The sequence below is a fragment of the Pan paniscus genome, chromosome 20 (assembly GCF_029289425.2).
Source record: "Pan paniscus chromosome 20, NHGRI_mPanPan1-v2.0_pri, whole genome shotgun sequence".
Classification (NCBI taxonomy): domain Eukaryota; kingdom Metazoa; phylum Chordata; class Mammalia; order Primates; family Hominidae; genus Pan; species Pan paniscus.
Window position 1 is genome coordinate 13824039 of NC_073269.2, and position 25598 is coordinate 13849636.

The window sequence follows — 25598 nt, forward strand, 5'->3', positions numbered from 1 at the left end:
TCTGCACTCCTATGTTCATTGAAGCACTATTCAAAATAGCCAAGATATGGAAACAAGCTAAATGACCTTCAATGGATGAATGGGTAAAGAAAATGTGGCATACACATATACAATGAAATATATAAGAAAGATGAAAATCCTGCCACTTGGGATAACATAGATGGAGCTGGAGGACATTAGGCTAAGTGAAATAAGCCAGGCACAGAAAGACAAATACCGCATAATCTAACTTATAGGTGGAATCTAAAATTGTCAGACTCATAGAAGCAGAGAGTAGGGTGGTGGTTGCCAGGGGCTGGGAGGAGGAGCAAATGGGGTGATGCTGGTCAAAGGGTACAAACATGATAACTATGTAGAGATAATAGATATATTAATTAGCTGAAACGTGGCCATCATTTTACAATGTATACCAAAATATCAAGTTGTACACTTTAAATGCAAGCAATTTTTATATGTCAAAAATCAAACTGTCATGAATAAATAAAAAAGTTATTAATACCAGTCAGAATAACTATTACTAAAAAGACAAAAACCAACCAACCAACCAAACAAACAACAAACAACCAGATACTGGCAAGAATAAAAGAAAAGGGAACTCTTATACACTGTTGGTGGGAATCCAAATTAGTACAATCTATGGAAAATGGTATGAGGATTTCTCAAAGAACAAAAATGTAGAACTACCATTTGACCCAGCAATCCCACTATTGGGGATCTACCCAATAAAAGAAATCGTTATATCAAAAAAAAAGAAAGAAAAAAAGAAATCATTATATAAAAAAGACACCTGCACGTGTATGTTTATTGCAGCACTATTCACAACAGCAAAGGTATGGACCCAACCTAAGTGTCCATCAGTAGAAGACTGGATAAAGAAAATGTGGTATATATATATATACCATGAAATACTATTCAGCCATAAAAACAGTGAAATCATGTATTTTGCAGCAACATGGATGGAATGGGAGTCCATTATCTTAAGTGAAACTCAGAAATAGTCAAATACCGCATGTTCTCACTTATAAGTGGGAGCCAATGGACTCCATGTCCATTAGCTCATGGTAGAATACCATACGTTCTCACTTATACGTGGGAGCATGGACCTGGAGTGTGGAATAATAGACACTGGATACTCAGAAAGGTGGGAGAGTGGGAGAAGGGTGGGGAACCTCACTTAATAAGTACAATGTACACTATTCGGGTGATACACCAAAAGCTACTGTCTGGAAGTCTACTGTCTGCAGACTTCACTATGGAATATATGCATGCAACAAAAACTGCATTTGCACTCCTTAAATTCATTTTAAAAAAAGAATGGGGCCAGATGTGGTGGCTCACGCCTGTAATCCCAGCACTTTGGGAGGCTGAGGAGGGTGGATCACCTGAAGTCAGGAGTTCGAGACCAGCCTGATCAACATGGAGAAACCCCATCTCTACTAAAAATACAAAACAATTAGCCGGGCATGGTGGTGCCTGCCTGTAATCCCAGCTACTGGGGAGGCTGAGGCAGGATAATCACTTGAACCCGGGAGGCAGAGGTTGCAGTGAGCCAAGATCGTGCCATTGCACTCCAGCCTGGGCAACGAGAGCGAAACTTCATCTCAAAAAAAAAAAAAAAGGAAAGATAAAAAGATTTAAAAAAATATGTAGCCCACCCCAACCCAAGAGGGACCTCCCAGTCAGAACTCTAAGTTCTTGGTGGTGCGCTGTGGGTGGGGGAGTTTCTCACCTTAGTGCGATGACCCTGCAGCCTGTGTACCGTGCACCCAGGCTGCTCCTCTGGAACAAAGGACTGAGCTGCAGAGGGAGAAGGGAGCCTGGGTTGGTCAGAGGCAGGCAGGCAACAGCCCTAGGATGGGCATGGCAGGGCTGCAGCGGGAGGCAGGCCTCTCACCAGGTGCTGCATGATGTTGTCTGTGATGTTGAACTTGAGGGAGCCGGGTTGGCCCATGTCCGCCATGTAGCGCAGGTTGTTGATGGTGAAGTTCAGTGTGAATGGCTCCTCGCTGACCACCCCGGCTAGGGCAGGGGGAAGAGAGAGAGAGAGAGAGAGATGAAGCTCTTGGGGAGGATGATGGGTGGGTGGGGGGTGGTGTGGGACAGGGTGGGGGCAGTGTGTTCTAAGGACCCTGTGTCCGCCTCTTAATAAACCCAACGGTGACTTTTAATGGAGACAACTCCAGCAGCCAGTAAGGGTGTGCTTAATGATTTGGGATGTCCAGATGGGGTCCTTCTACCCAAATGCAGGAAGGGAAGATTCTGTAAAAAGTACCAATGGTTCTGATCTTTCCCAGGGTAAAGGCTGCATATTACCACACTGATGCAGAAGTCATGACTCTAGACATTTTTAAAAAATTTATTCTCTCTCTCTGTCTTCCTCTCTCCCCATCGATCCTTCTCTGCCTTTCTCCCATTTCTCTCTCTCTCCTGCACTCACAACCAGGTATGCTAATCTTCTATGCATTGGTTAACATGGCCAACAATCTTTGCAGCCATAACCAACCTCTCAGCACTTCAGTTTACTCATCTGTAAAATGAGATGACAATGGTTCACAATGATGTTTCCTGCCTCAACAGTTGTTATAAAGCTTAAACAAGTTAATCATTGTAAATCATGTAAGCACTGCTGGGCACACAGGTCAATATGGGTACATGTTTATTATATAAAATATATCAGCAAATGCTTTCTAATCACTCCCTGTGTGTGTAACTTTATGAAAGTATGAGCTAAGGTTTTTTTTTGGTTTTGTTTTGGTTTTGCTTTTTTGTTTTGTTTTTGTTTGAGACAGAGTCTCACTTTGTCGCCCAGGCTAGAGTGCAGTGGTGCGATCTTGGCTCACTGCAAGCTCTGCCTCCCAGGTTTTATGCCATTCTCCTGCCTCAGCCTCCTGAGTAGCTGGGACCACAAGCGTGCACCACCACGCCTGACTAAATTTTTTTTTTTGTATTTTTAGTAGAGACAGGGTTTCACCATGTTAGCCAGGATGGTCTTGATCTCCTGACCTCATGATCCACCCGCCTTGGCCTCCCAAAGTGCTGGGATTACAGGCGTGAACCACGGTGTCCAGCCAAGCTAAGGTTTAAGACAAACCTCTAGAAGAAAAGTTTACTTCTCCTTCTCTCCCTGCCTTTCTTCTTTTCACCACTCTTGAACTTCCTTCTGTTCATTCTTCCTTCTCTCCTTCTTTCTCTCCTGAACTTCCTTCTGTTCATTCTTCCTTCTCTCCTTCGCTCTTTCCATCCTTTCTTCTTCCCTTCCATCTTTCATTCTATTAATGCATCCTTTCTTTCTTGCTGGCTTCCTTCCTTTCATTGTACCTTCTATCATCTGTCTATCCTTCCTCTTCCTTCTCTCACTTCTTTCCTTCCTTTCACCCATCCATCCATTTATCCATCCATCCATCCATCCATTCACTTATCCATCCATCTATCCATCCATCCACCTACCCACCCATCTGTCCATCCATCCATCCATCCACCTACCCATTTATCCATCCATCCATCTATCCACCCACCCATCTGTTCATCCATGTGTCCATCCATCCATTCATCCCTTCACCCACTCACCCACTGATCCATTCATCCATCCATCATCAATCTTTCCTTTCTTACACCTCTCTTTTCTTCCTTCCATCTATTTATCCATCTTTCCTCCTCCTTTTTTTTCTTTCATCCATTTTTTTCTTTCTTCAATCGACTCATCCATCCTCTCTCCCTTCCTCCTTCCATTCATCACTTCTTCTTTCCGTCACTTCTTCCTTCCATCTATCCACCTTGCCTTCCTTCCATATATACAGTATTGGTCCTACACCGCTCCAGGAACATTGGAAGGGGAGCAGGGGGGCGGGGTACAGAAATACTCTGGCCCTTCCATAGCCCCGCCCACCGTTGTCCCACAAATGCCTCCTATTGGCTGAACCTAACAGGAAGCTAGTTAGCATGGGAGCCTGGGAAATGTACTTTTCATGAGTCAGACGTCTATCCCACAGAGCACGGGAAGGTTGGAGGGGGTTGGAGAATGGATCCGAGGACAAAAACAAAACAAAACAAAACAAAAACCCACATGTGGTATAATAGAGAAAGCCCATAAGAAGTCACATTCCTATAAAAGAGAAGCAGACAACAGAATATAAACAAATGAGCTCAAAAAAGTGGGAGAAGTATTGTGAAGGATTAACAGAAAAAAAAACCCCAGGATCTCGTTTGGAAGTAGGAGTGAGACAAATTCGTATAAGAAATTGACTTTTCCTTCACAGTCAGCAGAGTAAACAGACAACCCACAGAGTGGGAGAAAATCTTCACAATCTATATATCCAACAAAGGACTAATATCTAGAATCTACAACGAACTCAAACAAATTAGCAAGAAAAAAACAAACAATCCCATCAAAAATGGGCTAAGAACATGAATAGGCAGTTCTCGAAAGAATATATACAAATGGCTAATGAACATATGAAAAAAATGTTCAACATCACTAATGACCAGGGAAATCAAAACCATAATGTGATACCACCTTACTTCTGCAAGAATTGCCACAATCAAAACATCAAAAAATAACAGATGTGACTCTGGGGGCTAAGATGGTCGACTATAAGCAGCAGCGCTCAGAGGCTCACATTGAAAAAAACTGTAATAAGTGTGTGATCCTTCCTGGCAACCAAAATGTCCAGGTTCCCTCAACAAAATTGACTAGAAGGCTGGCAGTGACCCACGGAGAGAAGGAAGAGCAGTGTGGTGTGGTGGCCCACCTGAGAGACACATGGGGAAGGGGAACCCCCTCCTTCCAGCCAAGGGAGGTGGTGAGTGAGCGGGCTACCCAAGCGGGGGAAACTGTGCTTTTTCCACGGAACTGTGCAACCCACAGATTGGAAGATCTCACTCGCAAACCCATGCTACTGGGACCTAGTGTCCCAACCCCAGAACACGCAGATTCTTACAGCTGGAATCTAAGCCTACGGAACTCCCCGGGGGAGGGGCGACGAGCACTGGCTGCGGCTGCCGGCTAAGTCTTTTTTGTTCCTTGGGGAAGGGGCGACAGCCAGCACTGGGACTCACAACTGCCTAACACGCTAAGCTCCCTGGGCGGGGGAAGGGCGGCACCCCTTTCAATAGCTCCAGGCTGTGCTTTTCCCCTGCTAGAGCCGGATAGGCTGGACGGCTTGGTCCCAAGACTTGCCCCACAGCCCAACACACCGGCTGTGGCAGTCTGCAGCCAGAGTGCCTCTTCAGGGCTAACCCTGACCCATCCTTCCTCAGTGGGCAGAGCTTCCTTGCAGGATCTCCAAGGACTCCAGCCAGAGGCTCAGAGACAGAATTTGGACTCCCTGGGCTTGGGCCCCTAGTGGGAGGGATGGCTGTAGTCTCCGTGGACCAGCAGACTTAGCCTCTCCTCTAGGAGTTCTGAGGAATCCAGGCAGCCCAGACATGTGGTTTCCCCCCAGTGAAGAACCCCCTCTCCACCAGGGGACAAAGTGCTTCATTAAATGGGTCCTGCTCCCCATGCCAGTCAACTGGGCGAAACCCTCCAACAATAGTTGTCAGACACCCTATACAGGAGCGATCCTACTGGCATCAGGTTGGTGTCCCTCGAGGTCAGAGGTCCCAGAAGAGGCAGGCACCTATGTTCGCTGCTCTCCAGCCTCCTTGAGTGACACCTCCAGACATGGGAGCAAATCAGATGAATAGGGCCTGAAGTGAACCCCTAGCAAACTGCAGCAGCCCTACAGAAGAGGGACCTGACTATTGAAAGAAAAACAAGCAGAAAGTGACAATAACAGCATCATCATCATCAACAACAACCAAAAGACCCCCACAAAAACCCCACCCAAGGATCAGCAGCCTCAAAGCCTGAAACTAAAACTCCTGAAGATGGGAAAGAATCAACAAAAAAATGCTGAAAACCCAAAAGGCCAGAGTGCCTCTTTTCCTCCAAATGACCGCAACATCTCTCCATTAAGGGTGCAGAACTGGATGGAGGATCAGATGGATGAATTGACAGAAGTAGGCTTCAGAAGACGGGCAATAAAAAAGTACGATGAGCTAAAGGAGCATGTTCTAATGCAATGCAAAGCTAAGAACCTTGATGTAAGGTTAAAGGAATTGCTAACTAGAATAACCAGTTTAGAGAGGAACATAAACCAACCGATGGAGCTGAAAAACACAGCACAAAAACTTCGTGAAGCATACATAAGTATCAACAGCCAAATCGACCAAGTGGAAGAAAGGATATCAGCAATGACCAAGCTGAGCCTGAACTGAGCCTTCTAGGAAAACCAAAGAGCCAACTACACATCATCAAGGAACCTAACTCTCTTGAATTCCCTCCCATAATCCTGAGTCAGCTCCAAATGAATTGGTAGCGACTGAATTTTTTTTTTTTTTTTTTGGTAACCATTCTGAAGCTGTTTTGAACTGAGAGAAAATGAATGCTATTATCAATTGGTGATGTCTGCCATGAATGCTGTAATCAATTAATGATGTCTGTCATGGATGAGGGAGTGGAGCAGATGCCATATAGTTTTCCAGTGTAAACTCTGGCAGACACTAAAGTTGAACCAAGGCAGAAGAGGAAAGTTTCCATACATTATAAGAAAGCATACTTCATTCCTTCCTTCCCTGGGAAAATCCATATTTTCCTGTAGATCTAAATCTGTCGATCTACTATGTACAAGGTCCTGAAGCAGATACTAGGGAAGCACAAGGGAGTAAGACACAGTTGCTCCAATCAGCAGGTTTATGCACTATTAGGGTGACTGGATATAAACACAATGTTCAAAGCCGAGAAATTGTGTTTGCAATTGACCTAAAAAAATATGCAATATGACTTAAAGTAAGTGACAAAATAAAAGGTTCCCATGATTCTTTTGCCTATAATAATTCAAGATTTTTTTAAGAAATCATATTAAATAGTACTAAACACTGAGCATAGCACTTTGGTGCATATTCAGTAGCCAATAAGTTCATATATTATCTATTAACTTTGTTATCACCACCACCATCATAACCATCACCATCCCTGTCACCATCACCATCATTATTGTCATAATTACCACCATCATTACCAACATCACCATCATCATCATTACCATCACCACCACCATCACCATTGTCATCATGATCATAATCACCATCATCATCATCATCATTGCCACCATCAGTATCATCATAAAAATAGCTCTCTGAGAGGAGAGATTATTAATTGTTTCATGATCCATGCCATATCCCCAGGATTTGGCAGAGCCCCAGGGCTTGTCACAATGCTCAATAAAGTTTGTTGGTTGGCTCATGTTCACTAGATTTATAAAGAATTTCCATCTTTATTTGACTGATTAATGGAAGAGATGTTTACACTCATCAGCCATGCTCTAACAGAGGTGCCATTGGCTGGTACTTATTCAAGGGACCAGTAGAAGGGGTGGATCCCCAGAGTTTCCCAGGTACACTGTGGTAGTCCCAAGAGCTACAGAGAAACCCTCTTCAGAGGAAGCATCCAAGCCTCTCATGGCAGAAAGGTCAGCAAATAAAACTATTTACAGGCCTTGCTGCATATGGGGCCCGAGCTGAGTCTCTCTGGAGCTGGCCAGAAGGGAAAGGGAATAACTTGTGCCCTCCCAGCCCCTTCCCTTATGAAGAGGACATAGGGGCATAGGAAGAGAGGACAGCTCCTGCCCTGCTTGGTGTATAATTGGGGCCACTGGAGCATCGGTTGAATACTCACTGCTGGTGGTGGGTACAGAGCTCCGATGGGTGAAACCTGCATAGACAAGGAGGGAGGAGAGTGGGTAAGGGTTAAGGGAGAGGTGGGGAATCAAATAGGGGTCACAGATACCCTAGTGGAATGGAAGAAGTTTCAAGGAACAGGGGCCTTTGAAGATTCTCTATCAGTACCCTCAGATCAGGGAAGAAGGTACTGAGGATGAACTCAGTCCAAGATGAAGAAACTATGAAGTTCAGACATCAGTCATCACATACAGACAACATAGCCAAGACGTCAATGGCCAGTCAGGGAGTGTGACCTCAAGTCAGAGAGTAAGAGGCTGTCCAGCAAAGAGGAAGAATCTCCAACCACATCACAGCCGCTCACCATTGACATAGAGACTGTCCCTGTCCAGTGTGTAGGGGCCCAGCTCAGTGATGCTGTGGGTCAGCTGGCTCAGCTCCAAATACAGCTGCTCTCTGTCCAGCCCAGGGCCTGTGGGGTCAGGGCCGTGGGTGCAGATGGCATCCACTCTGGTGGCTTCCCCAACCTTCTCTGGCCTAGGGAGGGCAGATAAGGGGAATGACATTAAATAGATTGCCTACGGGGAGGCATTCTGAGATTCCTGGGGGCAGGACAGGAAGGGGACAGAGGAAATGAGAATCCTGGTAGACAGGTGAGAAGCCATACTAAGATTCTCTGAATGCACCAACTTCCAGGCAGCCTGGGAATGTGAGTAGAGTCAGGAATACAAGAATTTTATAAAATTGCATTCTCATGGTATGGGGACAGGAGAGCCCAGACTTGAGAAATATTAAGAGCTGGAATTGGGGGTGAAAGCAAGTGGATGGGGGATGTTTATCTTGAGAGAAACCTTGGAAGAGAATTTAACACCTGAAGGAGAGGGAGGTAGGGAGAAGTAAGAAATTCAGAAGGATGACCAAGGTAGAAGCCTGATCTGGCTGATGGGCCCTGCAAATTCTCTCGATTGATGAGGGAGGTGGTAGGATCAGCAGATATGTTCATCCTGGAGCCACCAATGCCTGAATTCCACTTGTGCTGAGGACTTCCGTAGGAAGGGAAGGAAGAAAGCTGATGAAACTCCTTGGGCCTGGGAACACTTGGGGCAGCCAGACTGGTTATTCTCAGTTCTCACCTGAGCAAGGTCAGCCTGCAGCCAGAGTACAGAGGGCCAACACTGGTGTTCTTGAACAAGGGCCTTAGCTGTGGAGGAGGAAGAAGGAGGTGAGTAAGATGGCTGAGGACATAGAAGCGAGGAAGATGTAAGGTGGAAGGGGCTGTAATCAGGGGGTGGGGCTACCAGATGAGGGGAGGTGGGTGAGATCTTCTTCCATGCCTTGGAATGGGTGACGTAGGTGGAACGAGACAAGGTGGGCAGGGCAGAGTGAGGTGGGCAGGGCTCTCACCAGGCCCTGAAGGACCCTCTCTGTAGTGTTGAACTTCCTGGAGCCAGGCCACATGTTCTCCTCATACCGCAGGTTAGTGATGGTGAAGTTGAGGGTGAATAGTATCAGGAGATGGCTGGCAGCTGTAGTGGAGGTGGGAAATAAACACTATGTTCAAAAGTAGAGAACATTTAAGAGTTTGTAATAGACTTATTTCTAAACATATGCAACCAGATTTAAAGAGAGTGATAAAATAGAAGGTTTTCATGCCTCCCTTGACTATAATGATCAAACTTTTTCATAGAGCATGCTAAATAATAATAGTTAGATGCTAAGCATAACCTTTGGTGCATATTCTGTGTTCCATAATACTAGATACTATCTATTACCTTTGTTATCACCACCATCATCATCATCACCAACACTGTGACCATCATTTTCATTATTGTCATCACCACCAACATCAGGACAAAAACCACGATCTTCATAATCCCTATCATCTCCACCACCATCACCATCATCATCCACATCATCACCTGCACCATCACCACCAGGAACATGGTCACCAACACCATCACTGTTTCATCCTTACCATCATGACAATCACCACCATCATCCTCATCATCATCATGATCACCACCATCACCACCACAACCACAACCATCACGGTCCACATCACCACCACTAGTACCATGATCACCAACACCATCATCACATCATCCTTAACCATCATAACCACCACCACTATCATCATCATCCTCATTGTCAATATCACCACCACATTGTCAATCACCACCACAACCACCACCATCACCACCACCACTGTCATCCTTCCCATAATCACCACCACCACTATCATCATCATCATCACATCATCATTACTGTCAAAACCACTACCATCATCAATATCATCATCATCATCTTCATAATCACCATCATCATCACATCATGGTCATAAGCATCACCATCATTATTGTAATCATCTCCAGCAACATCATCATCACTACTATCCCACATCATCCTCAAAATAAAAGAAGCTCTCTGAGGGCAGAGATTTTTACCTCTTTTGTGTTCCCTGCCTTATCTCTAGGGCCTGGCAGAGAGTGGGTACTCAAAGAAGTTTGTTGGGTGACTCATCATCAGTAAATTTGCTATGATTTTTAATCTTATTTGAATGAAAAGGACAGAGATGTTGACTCTCATCATGCATACTCTAATAGAGGTGCCATTGACTGGTACTTACCTGAAGGGCCAAATATCGAGGCTGGAGTCTTAGATGCTCCCAGATACACTGTGGGGGTCCCAGGAGCTGAGGAGAAGCCCACATTGGTTAAAGCAGCATAAGCTCTTTAGCTTATGCTAAAGAGCATAAGCTCTTTCATGGCAGAAATGCCAGCAGATAGGAGTATTTCTGCATGTGGGGCTTGAGATTAGTGTCTCTCTGGAGCTGGGCCAGAGGGAAAGGGAATCACTTGTGCCCTCTCAGATCCTTCCCTCATGAAGAAGATATAGGGGCATAGGAGAAGGGGGTCAGCTCCTGTCCTGCTTGGAGTAGGACTGGGGTTACTGGAACATTAGTAGAATACTCACTGCTGGTGGTGGGCACAGAGCTCCGATGAGTGAAACCTGCATAGAGAGGGAGGGAGGAGAGTGGGTAAGGGTTAAGGGAAAGGTGGGGGACCAAAAAGGGGTCAGTGCTACCATGGTGCAATTGAAGGAGTTTCAGGGAACATGGGCTTTGAGGATTCTATACAAGTACACTCAGATCAGGGAAGAAGGTCCTGAGGATGAAGGTCTCCAGTACAAGATGAAGAAGAAACGGTGAAGTTCATATCAATCATCAAATACAGACAACATGGCCAAGACCAGTGGCCAGGCAGGGAGAGTGACCTCAAGACAGAGAGTAGAGGCCTGCTCAGCAAGGAAGAAGAAACTCCAACCACATCACAATTGCTCACCATTGACAAAGAGGCTGTCGTTGTCCAGGACATAGGGGCCCAACTCAGTGATATTGTGGGTCAGCTGGCTCAGCTCCCAATACAGCTGCTCTCTGTCCAGCCTAGGGCTTTTGGGGTCAGGGTGGTGGGTGCAGATGGCATCCACTCCAGTGGCTGTCCCATCCTTTTCAGGCCTGGAGAGGGCAGGTGAGGGGAATAATAATAAAGTTTTGTCTAGGGAGGAGTCCCAAGATTGCTGAGGGAAGGACAAGAAGGGGCCACAGGAAATGAGAAGCCTGGTACACAGATGAGAAGCCACACTTAGATTCTCTGAGTGCACTGACTACTGTCCAGCTTGGGACGGTGAGCATACTTGTGGATAAAAGAATTTTTCTAACATTTCAGTGTGGTTCTTGCATTCTCATGGCATGGGGACAGGACAGCCTAGACTTGAGACAGGTGACAAGCTGGAATTGGGAATTAAACAAGTGAATGAGGCACATTTGTCTTGAGAGAAATCTTAGTTAGAGAATTTAACACCTAAAGGCAAGGGAGGTGGGGAGAAAAGAGGGAATTCAGAGGGATGGTCAGGGTGGAAGTCCAATCCTGCTGATGGACCCTGTGGAAACTCTCAGTCAATTTGGGTGTGATGGCAGGGGGCAGTGGTAATATTGGGAGACAGGTTAGTCTTGGAGCCACTGTTCCTTGAGTTCCATCTTTGATCAGAATAACCACAGAGAGGGCAAGAAAAAAGAAGTCCAGACTCATGGAGACTGGGAACAATTGGGGCAGACAGGTTGGCAATTCTAAGGTCTCACCTGAGCAAAGTCAGTCTGCAGCCAGAGTACAGAGGGCCAACACTGGTGCTCTTGAACAGGGACCTGAGCTGTGGGAGAGGGAGAGGGAGGTGAGTAGGATGGCTGAGGGGGTAGCGTCAGGGGACTAGTCATTGGGGCTGGCACCAGTAGGCGGGCCTGGCATCAGTGGATGGGGGCTCACGTCTCTGGGTGTGAGAGGAGGTGGGTGAGATCTTCTTCCATGCCCTGTCATGAGTGAGACAGGTGGAACTAGACAAGGTGAACTGGGCAGAGTGAGATGGGCGGGGCTCTTACCAGGCCCTGAAGGACCCTCTCCGTGGTGTTGAACTTCCTGGAGCCAGGGTGCTGCATGTTCTCCTCATACCGCAGGTTGGTGATGGTGAAGTTGAGAGTGAATAGCACCAGGAGAGGGCTGGCAGCTGTCGTGGAGGTGGGAAAGAAACAACATGTTCAAAAGTGGAGAACTTTATACATTTCCAAAAGGCCTACTTCTAAACATATGCAACAGGATTTAAAGAGAGAATAATATAAAAAGTTTCCATGCGTCCCTTGACTATAACGATAGAAGTTTCTAACAAAGCCTACTAAATAATAGTAGTAGTTAGCATACCTCTTGGTGCATATTCAGAGTTCTATAATACTAAATATTATCTGTTACCTTTATTATTACCATTGTCATCATCAATGTCACCAACACTGTGACCCTCACTACTATTGTCATCACCACCAGCATCAGCACCACCCACATCAGCACCAAAATCATGACCAACACTGTGGTAGCATCCCCACTACCATCATCATCATCATCACCACCACCACAATCATCATCATTTGCATCATGATCACCAGCACCATGATTACCAACACCATTGTCATATCATCATTATTCTCATCACCACAACCACCATCACAACCGTCATCATTATAATCATCATTATCTTCATTGTAACCATCACAAACACTATTGTCAATCACTACCACAACCGCCACCATCCTTACCACCATCATTCTTCCCATAATCACCCCCACAACTGTCCTGATCATCATCACATGATTACCATCATAACCACCACCACTACCATCATCATCATTATTCTCATTGTCAACATCGTCATTACTATTGTCAATCACTACCAAGACTACCACCATCACCAACACCACTATCATCCTTCCCATAATCACCACCACCATTGTAATCATCATCACAGCATCACCATCATAACCCCTGCCACCACCATCATCATCACCACCACCATCTTCATAATTATCATCCTTATCACCATCATCATCACTAGCATCACCATTCTTACTGTCATCATCTCCAGTAACTTCACCACCACCAACTCCCATCACCCTCACAATAAAATAAGCTTTCTTGCAGCAGATATTTTTAACTGTTTTGTGTCCCCTTCCTTATCCCTAGAGCCCTGCAGAAACTAGGCACTCAATTAAGTTTGTTAGATGACTCCTCATCCGTAGATTCACTAGGATTTTTAATCTTTATTTAAGTGAAAATGGCAGAGATGTTGACAGTCATCAGGCATGCTCTAACAGAGATGCGATTGATTTGTACTTACCCGAGGGACCAGGTTTAGAAACTGGAGTCCCAGATGTTCCCAGGTCCACTGTGGAGGTCCCAGGAGCTGAGGAGAAGGCCTCATTAGTGAAAGTGTCGAACCCTCTCATGGCAGAAATGCCAGCAGGTAGGAGTATTTATGGACCTTGCTGCATGTGGGGCTTGAGCTGGGTCTCTCTCTGAAGAGACTTGGGCCAGAAGGGAAAGGGAGTAACTTGTGCTGTCCCAGCTCCTTTGCTCATAGAGGACATAGGGGCATGTGAGGAGGGGTCAGTTCTTGCCCTGCATGATGTAGGATCAGGAGCACTGGAAATCAGTGGATACTCACTGCTAGTGGTGGGCACAGAGCTCCGTTGTGTGAAACCTGCATAGAGAGGGAGGGAAGAGGGTGGGTAAGGGTTAAGGGAGTGGTGGGGAACTATATAGGGGTCAGGGTACCCTGGTGCAATGGAAGGAATTTCCCAGAACACGAGCCATTGAAGATTCTCTATCAGCACCCTCAGATCCAGAAAGCAGATCCTGAGGATGAACTCAGTCCAAGATGAAATAGAAACCATGAAGTTCCAACCTCAGCCATCACATACAGACAACATGGATGAGCATTCAATAGCCAGGCAGGGAGCGTGACCTCAAGGCAGAGAGTAGAGGCTGCCCAGCAAGGAGGAAGAGACTCCAACCACATCACAACTACTCACCATTGACATAGAGACTGTCCCTGTCCAGGGTGTAGGGGCCCAGCTCAGTGATGCTGTGGGTCAGCTGGCTCAGCTCCCAGTATAGCTGCTCTCTGTCCAGTCCAGGGCTTTTGGGATCAGGGCGGTAGGTGCAGATGGCATCCACTTTGGTGGCTGCCCCATCCTTCTTGGGCCTGGGGAGGGCAAGATTGGGGAAAGACAATACACGGATTGCCTAGGGAGGGGTTCTGAGATCCCACAGGGCAGGACAGGAGGGGGCCAGAGGAAATGAGAAGCCTGGTAGAGAAGTGAGAAGCCATACTTCCATTCTCTGAGTGCACTGACTCTTAGCAACTATGAGCAGAATCATGGATGCAAGGATTTTTATAAAATTGCAAAGTGGAAACTGCATTCTTGTAGCATGGGGTAAGGAGAACTCATACTTGAGACAGGTGAAGAGCTAGGTTTGGGGATGAAAGCAAGTGGACGAGGCATGTTTTTCTTGGGAGAAATCCTGGGAACAGAATTGAACCACTTGTGGAAAGGCAGGTAGGGGAAAGGAGGGAATTCAGAGGGATGACCAAGGTAGAAGCTCAGTCCTGCTGATGGGCTCTGCATCTCTCAGTTGAGGTGGGAGGTGGTGGGATCAGGAAGCACATTGGTCTTAGAGCCACTGCCTCCTGGATTCCACCTGTGCTGCGGACATCTCCAGGGAGTGCAGAAGGGAAGCAGGTCAAACTGCTCAGATCAGTCAGACTGGCTGTTCTCAGTTCTCACCTGAGCAAGGTCAGTCTGCAGCCAGAGTACAGAGGGCCAACACTGGTGTTCTTGAACACAGGCCTGAGCTGTGGAGGAGGGAGAGGGAGGTGAGTGGGAGGACTGAAGTCATAGGGGTGTGGTAGAAGGGAGGTGGGCAGGGCTGGCAACAGTTGGTGGGGCTGGCATCAGTGGTTGGGGTATGCATATCTGGGGGCAAGATGAGGTAGATGAGATCTTCCATGCTCTGCAATAGGTGAGGTGGGCAGGACTAAACATGGTGAGTGGGGTAGAATGAGGTATGTGGGGCTCTTACCAGACCCTGAAGGACTCTCTCCGTGGTGTTAAACTTTCTAGAGCCAGGGTGATGCATGTTCTCCTCATACCGCAGGTTAGTGATGGTGAAGTTAATTGTGAATAGCACCGGGAGAGGGCTGGCGGCTATAGTGAAGATGGGAAATAAACAGTGTTCAAAAGTAGACTAACACTTAAGAATTTGTGATAGAATTGTTTCTAAACATATGCAACATGATTTAAAGTGACAAAATAAAAGGTTTTCACGCCTCCCTTCACTGTAATGGTACATAGTTCTCATAGAGCATACTAAACAATAGTAGTTAGATGCTAAGCATAGCTCTTGGTGCATATTCAGTATTCCATACTACTAGACATTATCTACTACCTTTGCTAACACCACGATCATCATCAACATCAGCAACACTGTGACCATCGCTATCATTATTGTCATCACCACCAGCATCAGCACCAAAACCATGACCATCATAATCCCTATGATCCCCACCCATCATCAACATTACACCACCAGCACCACAACTATCATCATCCATATAATCACCACTAGCACATGGTCACTAACACCATTATCATATCATTCTTACTATCATAACCACCATCACCACCAACATCATTATCATCATTATCATCATCACCACCATCATTATCCTCATTGTCAACATCATGATCACATTGTCAATTGCCATCAGAACCATCACATCACCACCACCACTATCATCCTTCCCATAATCATCACCACCACTATCATCATCATCACCATCAAAACCACTACCACCACCATCATCATCATCATCACCAACATCATCAGCAACACCATCATTGTTGTCATCATGTCCACCACCCCTATCATTATCATCATCATCATCACAACAATATAACCTTCCTGAGGATAGAGATTTTTATTTCTTTTGTGTTCCCTGCCTTATCCCTAGGGCCCCAAAGAAGCCAGACGCTCAACAAAATTTGTCGGTTGACTTGTCATCACTAGATTCACTAGGACTTTTCATTTTTATTTGAGTGAAAATGGCGGAGTTGTAGGCCAGGTGCAGTGGCTCACGCCTGTAATCCCGGCACTTTGGGGGGCCAAGGCAGACAGATCACGAGGTCAGGAGTTCGAGATCAGCTTGACCAATATGGTGAAGCTCCATCTCTACTAAAAATATAAAAATTAGCTGGGCATGGTGGCATGCACCTGTAATCCCAGCTACTCAGGAGGCGGAGGCAGGAGAATCGCTTGAACCTAGGAGGCAGAGGTTGCAGTGGGCTGAGATCACGCCATTGCATTCTAGCCTGGGTGACAGAGCAAGACTCTGTCTCAAAAAAGAAAAAAAAAGAAAGAAAAGAAAATGGCAGAGATGTTGACACTCCTCAGGCATGCTGTAATAGAGATGACACTGAATGGTACTCACTCGTGGGTCCAGACAGGGAGGCTGGAGTTCTCGAGGTGGCCAGGTGCATTGTGGAGGTATCAGGAGCTGAGGAGAAGGTTTGCTGTATTAGTGAAAGCAGCAAACCCTCTCATGGCAGAAACACCAGCAGGTAGGAGTATTTATGGCCCTTGCTGCATGTGGGGCAGTATCTCCATCTGGAGCTGGGCCAGAGGGAAAGGGGAATAACTTGTGCTCTCTGTTCCTTCCCTCATGAAGAGGATATAGGGGCATAGAAGGAGAGGTAAGCTCCTGCCCCTTATGGTGTAGGATCAGGAGCACTGGAACATCAGTCAATACTCACTTCTGGTGGTCGTCATAGAGCTCTGATGGGTGAAACCTGCATTGAGATGGAGGGATGAGAGTGGGTAAGTGTTAAGGGAGTGGTGGGGTATCCTGGTGCAACAGAAGGAATTTCCCAGAACACGGGCCATTGAAGATTCTCTATCAGCACCCTCAGATTTAGAAAGCAGATCCTGAGGGTAAATTCACTTTGAGATGAAGAAGAAACCATGAAGTTTTGACCTTAGCCACCACATACAGACAACATGGTTGAGCCTTCAATAGCCAGATGGGAAGTGTGACCTCAGGCCAGAGAATAGAGGCTGCCCAGCAAGGAGGAAGAGACTCCAACCACATCAAAGTTGCTCACCATTGACATAGAGACTGTGCCTGTCCAGGTTGTAGGGGCCCAGCTCAGTGACGCCGTGGGTCAGCTGGCTCAGCTTCCAGTACAGCCGCTCTCTGTCCAGTCCAGGGCTTTTGGGGTCAGGACGATGGGTGCAGACAGCATCCACTCTGGTGGCTGCCCCATCCTTCTCAGGCCTAGGGAGGGCAGATGAAACAAATAACAATTTAAAAATTGCCACAGGAGGAGTTCTGAGATTTCCTGGGGCCAGACAGGAAGGGGCCAGAGGAAATGAGAAGCCTGGGAAAGAGGTAATAAGTCACATTTAGATTCTTTGAGTGTCCCGGCTGCCAGCCAGCCCAGGACTGTGAACAGAGTCATAGACGCAAGAACTTTTTATAAAATTGCAAGGTGAAGACTGCATTCTCATGGCGTGGAGACAAGAGTACTCAGACATGAGACAGATGAAGAGCTGGAATTGGGGATGAAAGCAAGTGGATGAGGCATGCTTGTCTTGTGAGAAATCCTGGGGACAGAATTTAACAACTGGAGGAAAGGGAGGTAGGTGGAAAGGAGGGAATTCAGAGGGATGACCAAGGTAGAAGCACAATTCTCCTGATGGACTCTGCAGAATCTCTCAGTTGATTGGGGTGGTGCTGATGGTATGAGGAGACAGATTAGTTTTGAAGCCAATGCTTCCCGAATTCCATCTGTTGTGAGGACATTCACAGGGATGGCAGGAAAAAAAAAAATCCAAACTCTTTGCGACTAGGAACAATTGGGGCAGCTAGGCTAGCTCTTCTAAAGTCTCACCTGAGCAAGGTCAGTCTGCAACCAGAGTACAGAGAGCTGACACTGGTGTTCTTGAACAACGGCATAAGCTGTGGAAGAGGGAGAGGGAGGTGACTAGGAGGGTTGGGGACATAGTGGTGGGGCACAAGTGTGGAGAGTGCAGCTGGCACCAGTGGGCAGGGCTTGTGTCTCTAGGGGAGATGGATGAGATTTTCTTCCATGGCCCTGGCATGGGTGATGTTGTTGGGACCAGGTAAGGTGGGAGGGGCAGAGTGAGGTGGACAGGGGTCTCACCAGACCCTGAAGGACCCTCTCCGTGGTGTTGAACTTCCTGGAGCCAGGGCGATGCATGTCCTCCTCATACTGCAGGTTAGTGATGGTAAAATTGAGGGTGAATGGCAGCAGGAGAGGGCCAGTGGCTGTAGTAAAAGGTGGGGAAACAAACACTATTGTGTTTGTTTGTATTTTTAATCTGTTGCATATAGTTCATATAGTTAAAAATAAGTCTATTGCAAACTCCTCAAGTTTCTCGACTTTTGCAATAGACTTGAAGAGTTTGCAATAAGTTTATTTTTAATCGTATGCAACAGAATTTAAAATGAATGACAAAATTAAAGGTTTCCATGCCCTTCGTGATAGAAATTATTTTTTTAAAAAGCATATTACATAATATTTGTTAGATTCTGAGCCCAGCTTTTGGTGCATATTCAGTGCTGAAAAATATCAGATATTACCTGTTACCTTTGTCATCACCATTATCATCATCATCATCATCATCACCATTATTGTCAGCATCAGCACCAAGACCATCACCACAACGATAATCCCCATCAATACTACCACAAACATCATTATCACCCTTGTCATATCATCATTACCATCATAATCATCATCATTGTCATTATCTGAATAATCATCATCACGATCATTGTCATCATAATCACTATCGCCATCACTATTGTCATCCTCACCATCACGAATGTCACAATCCACATCAACACCACCACAAACATCATCATCATCACCATAATCACATCATCATTACCATCATAACCAGCAACATTACTGTCATCATCCAAACAACCATCATCATCTTTACCATCATCATCACCATTGTTATCATCACCACTCTAACATCATCACCACAATCAACACAACTGTCATCATCATCATTATTATCATTATTGTCAAAATCCCCATAATTATTGTCAATTGTAATCCCCACCACCACCATCATTCTTCCCATGATTACCAGCAGCATAATCATCATTATCCTTACCATCATCACCACCACCACCACCACTGCAATCATCATCACCGCCACCCCCATCATCATCATCACAATTATATAAGCTGGCGGAGGGCAGTGTTTTTTCTTTTTTTGTTCCCTGATGTATATCCAGGTCCTGATACAGAGGCAGTGCTCAATGAACTGGGTTGGTTGACCTATGGTTACTACATTTACTATGAATTTTCATCTTTAGTTAAGTGAATAATGACAGAGATGTTTACACTCATCAACCATGCTCTAACAGAGTGTAAACAGAGATGTTTACACTCATCAGCCATGCTCCAAATACCATTGACTGGTATTTACCTGTGGGGCCAGGGAGGGATGATGGAGTCTCAGAGGTTTCCAGCTGTACTGTGAAAGTCCCAGGAGCTAAGGAGAAGCCCTCATCAGTGAAAGGAGCAAGTGCTCTCATGGAAGTAATGCCAGCAGGAGGCACTATTCATGGGGATTTTTGCCTGTGGGGCTTCAGCTGGGATTCTGGTTAGCTGGGGCAGTGGGGAAGGGGAATAATTTGTGCCCTCTATGTTCCTTCCCTTATGGAAAGGACATAAGGGCTTATGAATAGGGGTCAGCTCCTGCTAAGTTTGGTGTAAGATTGCGGCCACGGGAACATCAGTAGAATACTCACTGCTGGTGGTGGACACAGAGCTCCGCTGGGTGAAACCTGCATAGAGAGGGAGGGAGGAGTGTGGATAAGAGTCAAGGGGGAGGTAGGGGGTCAAACAAAAGTCAGGCCTACCCTGGTGGAATGAAAGGAGTTTCATGGAACAGGGGCCTTTGGAGATTCTCTGTCAGAATCTGAGTATCAGGGAAGAAGCTACTAAGGATGAAATCAGTTCAAGATAAAGAAGAAATCATGAAATTCTGACATCAATCACCACATACAGATGTGTCCTAGCCTTCAGTGTCCAAGCAGGGCATGTGACCTCAAGTAAGAGAGTAGAGGCTGCCCAGCCAGGAGAAAGAGACTCTAATCACATCAGAGCTGCTTACCATTGACATAGAGGCTGTCCCTATCCAGGGTGTAGGGGCCCAGCTCAGTGATGCTGTGGGTCAGCTGGCTCAGCTCCCAGTACAGCCGCTGTCTGTCTAGCCCAGGGATTTTGGGGTCAGGGCGGTGGGTGCAGATGGCGTCCACTCTGGTGGCTACTCCGTCCTTCTCAGGCCTGGGGAGAGGTGGTGAGGGGAATGGCAATAAATGAATTGCCTAAGGAGACGTCTTGAGATGGCAGAGTGTAGGACAAGAAGGACAGAGGAAGTAAAAAGTCTAATACAGAGGTGGGAAGCAATACTTAGATTCCCTGAGTGTACTGGACAGCTTGGGACTGTGAGCATAGATATGGATATAACAGTTTTCCCAAAATGGCAGGGTGGATCCTGCATTCTTAAAGCATGGAAACAGGAGAGCTCAGACTTGAGATAGCTGAAGAGCTGGAATTGGGGATGAAAACAAGTGGTTGAGGCATGTTTGTCTTGAGAGAAATCCTGGTTACAGAATTTAACACCTAAAGTCAAGTGAAGTGGGGGGAAAACAGGGAATTCTGAGGAATGGCCAGGGCAGAAGTCCAGTCCTGTTGATGGACTCTGGAATCTCTCAGTCAGTTTGGAAGTGGGGGCGGGGGCACTGCTAATACTAGGAGACAGGTTAGTCCTGGAGCCACAATTTCCTGAATTCCATCTTTGATAAGAATAATCACAAAGAGGACAGGAAAAAAGAAGTCCAAACTCATTGAGACTAGGAATAATTGGGGCAGCCACACTGGAAATTCTAAGGTCTCACCTGAGCAAGGTCAGTCTGCAGCCAGAATACAGAGGGCCAACACTGGTGCTCTTGAACAAGGGCTTGAGCTGTTGGGGAGGGAGAGGGAGGTGAGTGGCAGGGCTGAAGAAGTAGAGGCAGGGCAGAAGTGAGGTGGGTGGGGCTGGCTGTAGTTGGTGGAGCTAACATCAGTAGGTTGTATGGGGCTTTTATCTCTTGGGGTGAGGGGAGGTGGATGAGATCTTCCATGGCCATATAGGTGACATAGGTGGGACTAGGTAAGGTGGGTAGGGCAGAGTGAGATGGGTGGGGCTCTCACCAGACCCTGCAGAACCCTCTCCGTGGTGTTGAACTTCCTGGAGCCAGGGTGACCCATGTTCTCCTCATACTGTAGGTTAGTGATGGTGAAGTTGAGTGTGAATGGCACCAGGAGAGGGCCGGTGGCTATAGTGAAGGTGGGAAATAAACACTATGTTCAAAAGTAGAGAAAATTTAAGAGTTTGCAATAGACTTATTTCTAAACATATGCAACAGGATTTAAAGTGAGTGATAAAACATAATGTTTTCACACCTCCTTTGACTATTATGATAGCTGTTCTTGATAGAGCACATTAAATAGTAGTTAGAGGCTGAGCATAGGTCTTGGTGCATATTCAGTGTTCCATAGTGCCAGATACTATCTAGTGCCGTTGTTAACACCACCTTCATTTTCAACATCACCATGATTGTCTCCATGAGTATTATTATCATCACCACCATCAGCACCAACCCCACCACCACCACCACCACCATCATCATTATCACCATTAACACCACAACCATCATCATCCCAATCATCACCTCCATCACCATTATCATCATCACCATCATCACCGTCAATATCACCATGATTGCCACCATCAGTAGGATTATTGTCATCATCACCACCACCATCATCATTATCCTCATCATCCCCATCACCACCAGCGCTATCATCATCACCATCTTCATTATCATCAGTGTCAACATCATCATCATTTTTGTCAATCACCACCACCATAATTATTACTGTCTTCACATAATTATTATCATCATAACCACTACCCCCACCATTATCATCATCCTCATCACTGTCATCATAATTAGCATCATCACCACCATCATCTATATCATGATCATTATCATCATCATCACCATCACCACCATCATCATCACCATCACTTACATCATCATTATCACAGGAATATAAGCTATCTTAAGCAGAGATTGCTATTTCTATGTTCCCTGCTGTATCTCCAGGGCCTGGCACAGAGTAGGTGCTCAATAAAGTTTACAGGTTAACTCCTCATCACCATATTTACTACGACTTTTATCTTTATTTAAGTGCATAATGGCGGAAATGTTTATATTCATCAGGCACACTCTAATGGAAGTGCCATTGGCTGACACTTACCTGTAGTTTCAGGGAGGGAAGGTGGGATCCCAGAGGTTCCCAGGTTCACTGTGTAGGTCCCAGGAGCTAAGGAGAAGCCCTCATCAGTGAAAGCAGCAAGCATTCTCATGGCAGAAATGCCAGCAGGTGGGACTAGTATGAGGCTTGCTGCAGGTGGGTCTTGAACTGTGTTTCTCTTTTGGGCATAGGGGAGAGGGAATAACTTGTGCTCTCCCAGCACCTTCCTCTCATAAAGGGGATATAAGTATGTATGAGGAGGGCTAAGCTCCTGCCCTGCTTGGGGTAGAATTGGGAGTACTGGAACATCAGTTGAATACTCACTGCTGGTGGTTGGTATGGGGCTCCAATGAGTGAAACCTGCAGAGAGAGGGAAGGAGGATAGTGGGTAAGGGTTAAGGAGAGGTGGGGGGACCAAATAGGAATCAGAGCTACCCTGGTGGAATCGAAGGGGTTTCATGGAACAGGAGCCATTAGAGGTTCTCTATCAGCACATTCACTTCAGGGACCAGGGTCTGGAGAATGAACTCAGTCCAAGATGCAGAAAAAAATAATGAAGTTCTAACATCAACCATCACATACAGACAACATGGCAGAGGCTTCAACGTCCAGACAAGAAGTGCGACTTCAAGCCAGAGAGGAGGCGCTGCCCAGCAAGGAGGAAGAGACTCCAACCACATCAAAGCTGCTCACCATCGACATAGAGACTGTCCCTGTCCAGGGTGTAGGGGCCCAGCTCAGTGATGCCGTGGGTCAGCTGGCTCAGCTCCCAGTACAGCTGCTCTCTGTTCAGTCCAGGGCTTTGAGGGTCAGGGTGGTGGGTACAGATGGCATCCACTCTGGTGGCTGCCTTGTCCTTCTCTGGCCTGAGGAGGTTAGGTGGTGGGGGGGGGGTGACAATGAAAGGATTGCCCAGGAAGGGGTCCTGAGATTCCTGAGGGAAGGACAGGGAGGGGACAGAGGAAATGAGAAGCCTGGGAGAGAGGTGAGAAGCCACAGTTAATTTCTCTAAATGCACCAACTCCCAGCCAGCCTTGGACTGGGAGCAGAGTCATGGACACAAGAATATTTATGAAATTGCAAGGTGAAACCTGCAGTTTGATAGCGCGAAGACAGGAGAGCTCGGACTTGAGATAAGTGAAGAGCTAGAATCAGAGATAAAAGCAAGTGGAAAAGCCACCTTTCTCTTAAGGGAGACCTTGGGAACAGAATTTTAAAACTTAAGGGAAGGGATATGGGGGAATGGAAGGCATTAAGAAGGATGAATGGAGTAAGAACCCAAACTTTATGATGGGCTCAGGAGAATCTGTCACTTGAGTGGGGAAGTGCTAGGATCAGGAGACACGTTCTTTCTTGAAGCCACCGCCAACTGAATCCCACTTCTGCTGAGGACGTTCACAAGGAGGGCAAGAAGGATGCTTCTGGGGCCTGGGAACACTTGGGTAAGCCCTGATTGGCTATTCTAAGGTCTCACCTGAGCAAGGTCAGTCTGCAGCTGGAGTACAGAGGGCTGATACTGGTATTCTTGAACAAGGGCCTGAGCTGTGGAGGAGGGAGAGGGAGGTGATTGGGAGGGCTGATGAGGAGGGGCAGGGTAGAAATGAGATAGGTGGGTGGGGCTGACACCAGTGGGTAGGGCTTGTGACTCGGGGTCGAAGGTGATTCACATGGGATCTTCTTCTATATCCCGGGCATGGGTGATGCAGGTGGAATCTGGTAAGGTGGGCCAGGCAGAGTGAGATGGGTTGGACTCTCACCAGGCCCTGTAGGACCCTCTCCGTGGTATTGAACTTCCTGGAGCCAGGGTGTCGCATGGCCTCCTCATACTGCAAGTTGGTGATGGTGAAGTTGAGGGTGAATGGCACCAGGAGAGGGCCAGGCACTATAGTGGGAGTGAGAAACAAACGCTATGTTCAGAAGTAGAAAAATTATGGGTTTGCAATAGAATTATTTTTAAATATACACAGCATTAAACGGGTTGGACAAAATGAAGATTTTTAATCCCTCCCTTAACTATAATGATAGAATTTTAAAAAACACATACTATATCATATCAGTTGGATGCTAAGCCTAGCTTTCATTGTATGTTTATTGCTCAATAATGTCATGTTATCCCTTACCTTTGTTAGCGCCATCATAATCACCATCATTGTCACCTACAGCATCATTATTGTCATCATCATTGCCACCACCACCACCGTAATAATCCCCACAATCACCACCAGCACAACCATCACCACCATCATCATGATCATCAATATCATTACTGTCATCATCACTGCCACCATCATCACCATGATAATCCCCATCACCAACACCATAATCATCATCATCACCATCATTACTGCCATCATCACCGCCATCATCATCACCAGGATAATCCCCATTGTCATCATCATCATCACTATCATTGTCACCCACACCAAAATTGTCATCATTACTGCCACCACCACCACCACCATGATAATCTCCATCATCACCACCAGCACCAGAACCATCATCATCACCATCACCATCACTGTCACCCACACCATCATTGTTGTCACCACCACTTCCATGACCACCACCATGATCATCTCCATCATGACCACCAGCACTATCATTTATCACACTCAACACATCATCATTATCATCATAACCCCCACCTTCATCCTCATCCTCACCTGTCATCATCCTCACCACCTTCATCATCATTATCATCATTGCTACCATAAGCATCACCATCATCATCAAAACCACCACCACTATCATCATCACTACCTGCCACAGGCATCATCACAAGAATATAAGCTCTCTGATAGCAGAGACTTTTATCTGTTTTGTATGCTTGCTGTATCCCCAGGGTCTGGCACAGAGGAGGTGCCCAATAACATTTGTAGGTTGACGCCTCATCACTAGATTTACTATGATTTTTACATTTATTTGAGTAAATAATGGCAGACATGTTGCTGCTCATCAGTCATGCTCTAACAGAGGTTCCTTTGACTGGTACTTACCTATGGGTCTAGGTAGGGAGGATGGAGTTTCAGAGGTTCCTAGGTGTACTGTGGAGGTCCCAGGAGCTGAGGGAAAGACCTCATCAGTGAAAGCA

General features: G+C 46.3%; 1 protein-coding gene across 3 annotated transcripts in view; it reads right to left on the bottom strand.

Moving 5' to 3' along the window:
* MUC16 (mucin 16, cell surface associated) overlaps positions 1-25598 on the bottom strand; it is a 239107-nt gene that overhangs the window by 26541 nt on the left and 186968 nt on the right. For 2 of the 3 annotated variants that reach the window (XM_063599829.1, XM_055102885.2), the window contains 32 exons: positions 25504-25569; positions 24265-24389; positions 23982-24049; positions 23201-23373; positions 22832-22867; positions 22511-22576; positions 21398-21522; positions 21100-21167; positions 20313-20485; positions 19948-19983; positions 19623-19688; positions 18320-18444; positions 18047-18114; positions 17258-17430; positions 16910-16945; positions 16588-16653; positions 15180-15304; positions 14885-14952; positions 14129-14301; positions 13762-13797; positions 13435-13500; positions 12152-12276; positions 11858-11925; positions 11061-11233; positions 10693-10728; positions 10346-10411; positions 9124-9245; positions 8853-8920; positions 8084-8256; positions 7718-7753; positions 1895-2019; positions 1730-1797 (listed from right to left, as the gene is read on the bottom strand). In XM_063599829.1, coding sequence (XP_063455899.1) covers positions 1730-1797; positions 1895-2019; positions 7718-7753; positions 8084-8256; positions 8853-8920; positions 9124-9245; positions 10346-10411; positions 10693-10728; positions 11061-11233; positions 11858-11925; positions 12152-12276; positions 13435-13500; positions 13762-13797; positions 14129-14301; positions 14885-14952; positions 15180-15304; positions 16588-16653; positions 16910-16945; positions 17258-17430; positions 18047-18114; positions 18320-18444; positions 19623-19688; positions 19948-19983; positions 20313-20485; positions 21100-21167; positions 21398-21522; positions 22511-22576; positions 22832-22867; positions 23201-23373; positions 23982-24049; positions 24265-24389; positions 25504-25569 — 2998 coding nt within the window. The remainder of the gene's footprint in view (positions 1-1729; positions 1798-1894; positions 2020-7717; positions 7754-8083; positions 8257-8852; positions 8921-9123; positions 9246-10345; positions 10412-10692; positions 10729-11060; positions 11234-11857; positions 11926-12151; positions 12277-13434; positions 13501-13761; positions 13798-14128; positions 14302-14884; positions 14953-15179; positions 15305-16587; positions 16654-16909; positions 16946-17257; positions 17431-18046; positions 18115-18319; positions 18445-19622; positions 19689-19947; positions 19984-20312; positions 20486-21099; positions 21168-21397; positions 21523-22510; positions 22577-22831; positions 22868-23200; positions 23374-23981; positions 24050-24264; positions 24390-25503; positions 25570-25598) is intronic. The other variant, XM_014342466.5, reaches the window with a different exon arrangement.